The sequence below is a fragment of the Grammomys surdaster genome, unplaced genomic scaffold (assembly GCF_004785775.1).
Source record: "Grammomys surdaster isolate TR1022 unplaced genomic scaffold, NIH_TR_1.0 125982, whole genome shotgun sequence".
NCBI lineage: Eukaryota > Metazoa > Chordata > Mammalia > Rodentia > Muridae > Grammomys > Grammomys surdaster.
Genome location: NW_021620798.1, coordinates 928178 through 935840, shown reverse-complemented (window position 1 = coordinate 935840; position 7663 = coordinate 928178). Strand labels below are relative to the sequence as shown.

Sequence of the window (7663 nt, the reverse complement as noted above, 5' to 3'; positions counted from 1 at the left end):
AGAGAGAGAGAGAGAGAGAGAGAGAGAGAGAGAGAGAGAGAGAGAGAAGCGTAATTAAAAGGACAAGTAGAACGTTCAGCTCAGTAGAGAAATGGGAAGTGGGTTTTTACTGTTCATTATTTATTCTAATGTGATATATCTTAAAATTTTCCACTCCAATGAATTTTAATTGTTATTGCCTATAGCACAGAATGTAACACAAATACCTGGAACTAGAGAGATGAGTCAGCTGTTAAGAACACTGGTTGCTCTTCCCAGGGTTCAAGTCTCAGCACTTACTTAACATCTCAAAACTGTTTATAACTCTAGTTCCAGAGGACCTGGCAGTCTCACACAGACATACATGCAAGCGGATGGATGGATGGGTAGATGGATAGATGGATGGATGGACGGACGGACGGACAGACAGACAGACAGACAGACAGATTCAGGTTAGCTGGCCCCATGGGCAAGAGTGCTAGGATGGTTGGCTCTCTAATTTTCTGTCAAGGCCCTCCCTACCTCCCACCTCCAGTAGTGGGGAGAGCTGGCCCTGAGGCCATGAGAGTGGGGGGGCTAGCCTTGCCCCCTCCAAGTCTGCAGCACTTGGAAAAGTGGGCCCCAAACCCTGACTGGGCAGCACGTTGGAGCTGGCTCTGGAGGAGTGCATGCCAGTGAGCCAGCTCCTGAGGAGGAGAGCAGGAGAGCTGACCCTGTCTCCTGCAGGTGGGAGCGTTGGGTGGCCTAGCTGGAGGAATACTGGATAGCTTGCCCTGGTGCTGTAGATAAGGGAGAGCTGGTGCACTGACCAGCTCAGCTACTACCCAGGTCCAGGTCCAGCTTAAGGGCACTGAGTTGGCCCACCTCTAAGTCTATATCATCTACAAACATTTGAGATGTGTGAAAGGGTCCTGATGATCCAAAGCTTCAGGAAATCCATGACACAGGGAACAACAGAATAGCCAAGAGGAATCCCAATGAGGATCCAGTATTGATGGTGTCCCAGGAGCCAGAGATCTCGAAGCAGATCAATGACTCATTGCAGTGAACATTTGCAAGTGAAGACATGTAGCAGAGGGATATTCTGTGGGACACACTGTGATATACTGATGAGATGTCTTTTATGCTTTGTTTTTGGGGTGCATGGGGGGTTGTTTTTTTATTTTGGGGAGAGGTTGCAAGGGCAAAGGGCAGAGATGAGGGAACAGGGAGATGAGTGGAACTGGGTTGACTGATGTGAAGTTTACAAGAACTCAATAAGACATTTTTTTTAAAGAACACAAATAACTAAGTTATCACTACTACTACTGAGCAGGGTGATAGATAGGGAAGACTATCTCTCTTGTCAGAGTTGGTAAACTCCCACAGATTATGTTGATTGTCTTTGAAGTATTTTGAGCATTTTGTGTGTTAGTACCCTTAAAATTATTCAAATTGAAAATGTCAATAGAAAACCTTAAATGAGGGCTGTGTTACCTATGTTAGGGACAGACTGACTACAGGATCTGCTTATTTGCAAAAACAGTTTTAGGTAGTACTTTAAGGAGTACCTGGAGTTTATCTGATCCTCTCTCTTACCTACCAGGAATTTTACAAATATCTTATCATGTATTTCATTGGTAAATAAAGACTTGGAATGTTCTTTCCCTTTGGCTAGTAAGATTATTTTCCTTATTATAATAATTTTTTTGTTCCAAGAATAGCATGCATGGCTTTCAAAGGGCTTTACTGATTCATATTACTCCCAATACTAGGTCATGTTATGTCTTTCCTTCTTCTTCAGGATCAGAGAATGTACCCTATAAAATGCCTAATATTTTCATGAAGAAGGATAGAATAGGAATGAGGACAAAAAAAGGGAGAGGGAGAAAAGGTGATCAAGAGATTGTTTTTAAGCATATATTTGAAAAGGCACAGATATTATTACAATGCAGGGAAAACTGGAAATAAAAAAGAGGAGGTCATGTTCAAATAGACATCCTGTTTCCTTAGCTTTTTTAGCTTAACTCTATTCCATGTGAAAAGGCCAAAGGAAAATGAACCACTAAATATCAATATGATTATTTTTTAATTCTAAAACTATACACCAACTTCTATTTCCTTTAATCAAGTTAGTGGAACATTTTAATTGTTGTCTCTATAATATGTAAATTCTCTGGCAAAACATTCTCACATTTTCCTACTTTGTACATAAGAAGAATTACATTTCTAAGTGATTAGGTTTATCAGAAAATAAAAAGTCAGAAAAGAAAGAGCTGCTGAGAGCTGACTTAGTCGTTAATAGCACTGAGTGCTTTCGCGGAGGACTAGTTGTATTGCGAGCACCCACATGGTGGCTCACAACCATCTGGAAATCCAGTTCCAGGAGATTGGACACTCTTTCTTGCCTCCTCCCAAGGCACTGCACAGATACGGTCCACAGGTATGCATGAAGGCAAAATGCCAATACATAAAATAAATACATTTTTAACAAAGTAAAATTAATTGTATTGCTCTTTAATTTTTCAGATACATATAAAAGACAAAACAGGCATTCATTAGAGTACTCCAGGTGTAAATTGCAGATCTTCACAATGAAGAATGTTAAGGCTCTAATGCCTATGTTATCTGTAATATGTATCTGAAGAATGAAGGAACCTAATAATACAATAAAGCTATTTGCCTAAGGAATATATTTATAAAGTGTGCCTTAAATTTTTGAATGATGTGTGTATCATTGTATCTGTAGTATTCTATGTTGAAGTTAACAATGTAAAGTTATAATTATTCTTATCATTATAGGGATATGAAGATTGGCTTAGACACAGAGCTGATAATGAAGTTAACAAAAGTACTGTTTATATTATTGAAAATGCCAAACGAGTGAGAAAAGAAAGTGAAAAAATCAAGGTACTACTTTATTAGATCACTCTTTTATAAAACTACCCTTCTTACGTGTGTGTGTGTGTGTGTGTGTGTGTGTGTGTGTGTGTGTGTGTGTTGGCATATGTGTAGTTCAGAAGACAACTTTCTGGATTCAGTTTTCTCCTTCTGACATGAGTTCTGTGGTTCAGAATCAAGATATCCTGCTGACCCCCCACTCAGGATAACTGCAATAAGTTCTGCATAGTAAAAGTATACAAATTAGAGTGGTAGTGGCTCATGCCTTTAATCCCAGCACGTAGGAGGAAAATGGATCTCTGTGAGTTTGGTCTACATAATTCATTCTAGGATAGCCAAGGCTTCACAGAGAAACCCTATCTCAACCCTGCTTCTTCACAAAAGAAAGGAAATATACCATTTAGTATAATCTGTTTACATTTATAATGTTATATAATCATCATCACTATTTACATCACCAGAAAAGAAAATGCCTTACTCATTGTACATTATCTCTTTCAACCCAAGCCCTGTGAGCATGAACCTTTCATTCTCAATGAACTTTTACATGAATTTAATAATGCAGTATACGAATTGTTTTGCCAACTTTCAGAATATTTTTAAATTATTTGTGTTGTAGTATGTGTCAATAATTCATTCCTTTTGATGGCTAGATGATAGTATATTCTATTTGTATACCACTTTTTTATTCACTAGCTAATGTTTCTGTTAGGGGCTGCTATCAATACTGCTGCTCTGAACATTTAAGGGCAAGTGTTTGTTTGAGTATCAGTTTTCAATTCTTTTGGGTATATGCCTGGGTAAATGTTTTTATCCTCATGGTGATTTTTAATGCATAGAGAGTGTACTGTTTAGATTTTCAGAGCAAGGTGGTATTCATATTTTATTCAAATTAAGCATTGTTTACTTCTACCAAATAAGATCTCTCCCAAATGACATTTATATTTGACCACATCAAACATTTTTGGTTGCCAATAGATGTTTTAAAAGCAGTAAGCTTTGCTGTTCACAACACTTTTATGTTCATAGCAAAGTTTAACAGAAAGTATAGCTGTATGGCCAGTGCTCTGTCACACAAGAATCTTTTTCTATTATGAGCCTCAGTAAACCCCCCCTTGGCATATAAAGTTTAGTTTATACTAGTATTCACTTTTAATGCTGTGTATTCTATGAGGTTTGACAAATATGACATTGTAATATCATGCAGTATAATTTTACTTTTTCTAAAAATCTGTCTTCTGCTTCATTCTTTCTTAATCTTCAAAAGATAAATTCTTTAACTTATTATATATTTGTTTTTTCCATGTCTTTTCATTGCTTGATTGTTCATTTCTTTGTAGTAATGAGTAATATTAATTTCTCCAAATATACCAGATTACTTACCTTTCTTATATAGTCAGTCCTCTGATGAACTTTAAAAAAGTTTGTTTGTACATTGTTTGTACTTTGTTTATGATTATTGGAAATAATCTTGTAGATTTTATGGATGTTTTTAGGGTTTGCTTTTATGTTTATCATGTTATTGTTGTTTTAAACTGGGCCATTTTCTGTTCAGTATGACATGAAAATTACAGGGAAGTGTTATCTGAAGGACTTCTTATATCCTTAAGAAATATATTCATATTCACAATTTGTGAATAAAGTAGTTTTATTGCATTAATAAGTATAATTTATACCCATCATATATTAAATATGTGCCAGGCACATTACTTTTTTTTATTAATGAATTAATTCATTTATTTACATCCTAAATGCTGCCCCGTCTCTAAGTCCACTCCTCATAGAGTCTGTCCTTCCATACCTCTTCCCCTTCTCCTATGAGAGGGTGAATCACTCCTGGTTACCCCCTACCCTGGCACATTAAGACTCTGCAAGGCTAGGTGCATCTTCTTCCACTGAGTCCAGACAAGGCAGCCCTATGTGCAGGGATCTTCAGTCTAGCACCTGTATGCTCTCTGGTTGGTGGCTCAGTCTCTGAGAGCTTCGAAGCATCCAAGTTAGTTGACTATTGGTCTTCCTGTGTAGTTCCTATCCAGTTCAGGACATTCAGTTGTCCCCATAACTCTTCCATAAGACTCCCTGAGCTTCATCCACTGTTTGACTGTGAGTCTCTACATCTTTTTTAGTCAGCTGCTGGGTGGAGCCTCTCAGAGGACAGCCATGCTAGGCTCCTGTCTGTAAGCATAGCAGAGTATCATTAATAGTGTCAGGGATTGGTGCTTGTTCATGGAATTGGTCTCAAGTTGGGCCAGTTATTAGTTAGCCATTCCCTTAGTCTCTGCTACATCTTTGTCCCTGCATTGCTTTTAGGCAGGACACACTTTGGGTCAAAATTTTGTTGGTGGGTTGGTATCCTTATCCCTTCACTGGGGGTCCTACCTAGCTATAAGAGGTAGCCTCTCTGGTTTCATGTCCCCACTGTTAAGTGTCTTGGCTAAGGTCACCAGAATTGATTCCTGGAAGGCTTCCCCATCCCAGATCTCTGGCTTCCTAGAAATTCTCTTCCATCCCCTTACCCCCAGCAGCTGCTAAGGTGTTCCTTTCATTCTCCTGTCTCTATGGCCCAGTCTTTTGTCTTTCCTCATACCTGATCCTGAGCACCCCTATTCTCCTCATCCCTTTCCCCACCCAGTTATCTCTCTCCCTCTGCCACCTATGACTGACTATTCCCCCTTCTAAGTGAGATTCAAGCTTCCTCACTTTGGCCTTCCTTCTTGTTTAACTTCTTTGGGTCTATGAGGTGTATCATGGGTACCTGTACTTTATTGCTAATATCTATGCATCAGTAAATACATACCATGCATGTCCTTTTGGGTCTGGGTTACCTCACTCAGGATGATATTCTCAAGTTCCACCATTTGCCTGCAAAATTTATGATGTCCTTGGTTTTAATAGCTGACTAGTAATATTCCATTGTGTGAATGAGCCTTATTTTCTGTATCCATTCTTCTGTTGAGGGACATTTGGGTTGTTTTCAGCTTCTAGGTATTATGAATAAAGCTGCTAAGAACATAGTGGAGCACATATCCTTGTTATGTGTTGGAGCTTCTTTAGGGTATATGCCCAGGTGCAGTATAGCTGGATCTTCAGGTAGAACTATTTCCAGTTTTCTGAAAAGCCTGCAGATTGATTTCCACAATGGTTGTACAAGTTTGGAAACCCATCAGCAATGGAGGAGTGTTCCTCTTTCTCCACATACTCCCCAGCATTTGCTGTCACCTGAGTCTTTGATCTTAGCCATTCTGACTGGTGTGAGGTGGAATCTCAGTGTTGTTTTGATTTTCATTTCCCTGATGACTAAGGACTTTGAACATTTCTTTAAGTGCTTTTCAGTAGTTTAAGATTCCTCTACTTAGAATTCTCTGTTTAACTCTATAACACCTTTTAAAATTGGGTTATTTGGTTTGTTGGAGTCTAATTTCTTGTGTTCTTTATATATTTTGAATATTAGCCCTCTGTTGGATGTCAGGTTGGTGAAATATTGACACTGTCCTTTGCCTTACAGACACTTTGCTGTTTCAAGAGGTCTCATTTATCAATTGTTGATATTAGAGCTTGAGCCACTCATGTTTTGTTCAGGAAGTTGTATCCTGTACCAATGTATTCAAAACTCTTTCCCACTTTCTCTCCTCTGTTATGTACTATATCCGTTTTTATGTTGAGGTCCTTGATCCACTTGAACTTGAGCTTTGTGCAGGGTGATAAATGTGGCTCTATTTTCATTTTTCTACATGTAGACATCCAGTTAGACCAGCACTATTTGTTGAAGATGCTTTTTCTCTTTTCCATTGTATTATTTTGACTTCTTTATCAAAAATAAAGTGTCCATAGGTGTATGGGTTTATTTCTGAGTATTTGATTTGATTCTCTTGATGAATGTTTCTGTTTCTGTATGAATACCATGCAGTTTTTATCACTATTGCTATGTAGTTTGAGGTCTGGGATGGTGATTCCCCCAGAGGTTCTTTTATTGTTCATGATTTTTTTGGCTATCCTGGGTATTTTGTTTTTCCATATGAAGTGGAAAATTGCTTTAAGGTCTATAAAAAATTATGTTGGCATTTTGATGGGGGACTACATCGAATCTGTAGGTTGCTTTTGGTAAGATGGCCATTTTTACTATGTTAATCCTACCTGTCAATGAGCATGGGTAAAAATTTTTTCTTTTTTTGATATCTTCTTCAATTTCTTTCTTCAAGAGCTTGATGTTCTTGTCATACAGATCGTTCACTTGCTTGATTTGAGTTACAACGAGATGTTTTATATTATTTATCGCTAAAGGACGAATTGTAAAGGATATTGTTTTCCTTAATTTCTTTCTCGGCCCATTTATCATTTGATTGCTTTGACTTAATTTTGTATCCAGCCACTTTACTGAAGCTGCTTCTCAGCTGTAGGAGTTCTCTAGTAGAATTTTGTGGGTCATTCATGTATACTATCATATCATCTGGAGATGACAATACTTTGACTTCTTTATTTTCAATATGTATCCTCTTAATCTCCTTTTATTGTGTTACTGCTCTAGCTAGAACTTTAGGTATTATATTGAATAGATAGGAGAGTGTGGGCATCCCAGTCTTTTCCCTGATTTTAGTGGGATTGATGTGTGTTTCCATTTAATTTGATATTGACTATGGGCTTGCTATATATTGTTTTTATTATGTTTAGGTATATTCCTTGAATCCAATCAGTGATCTCTCATAAAACCAGCAAGGCAGCCAGTTGGCCTGGATGACAGGGACGTGCCAAAAACTTTCATATAAAAGGTGTTCGTCTATTACTTGTCCTTAAGCATTTCTAAAAA

General features: G+C 37.9%; 1 protein-coding gene across 2 annotated transcripts in view; it reads left to right on the top strand.

Annotated features, from left to right (window-relative positions):
* Positions 1-7663, top strand: part of Atp11c (ATPase phospholipid transporting 11C) — a 182689-nt gene that overhangs the window by 91983 nt on the left and 83043 nt on the right. For both annotated transcript variants that reach the window (XM_028754138.1, XM_028754139.1), the window contains one exon: positions 2761-2868. In XM_028754138.1, coding sequence (XP_028609971.1) covers positions 2761-2868 — 108 coding nt within the window. The remainder of the gene's footprint in view (positions 1-2760; positions 2869-7663) is intronic.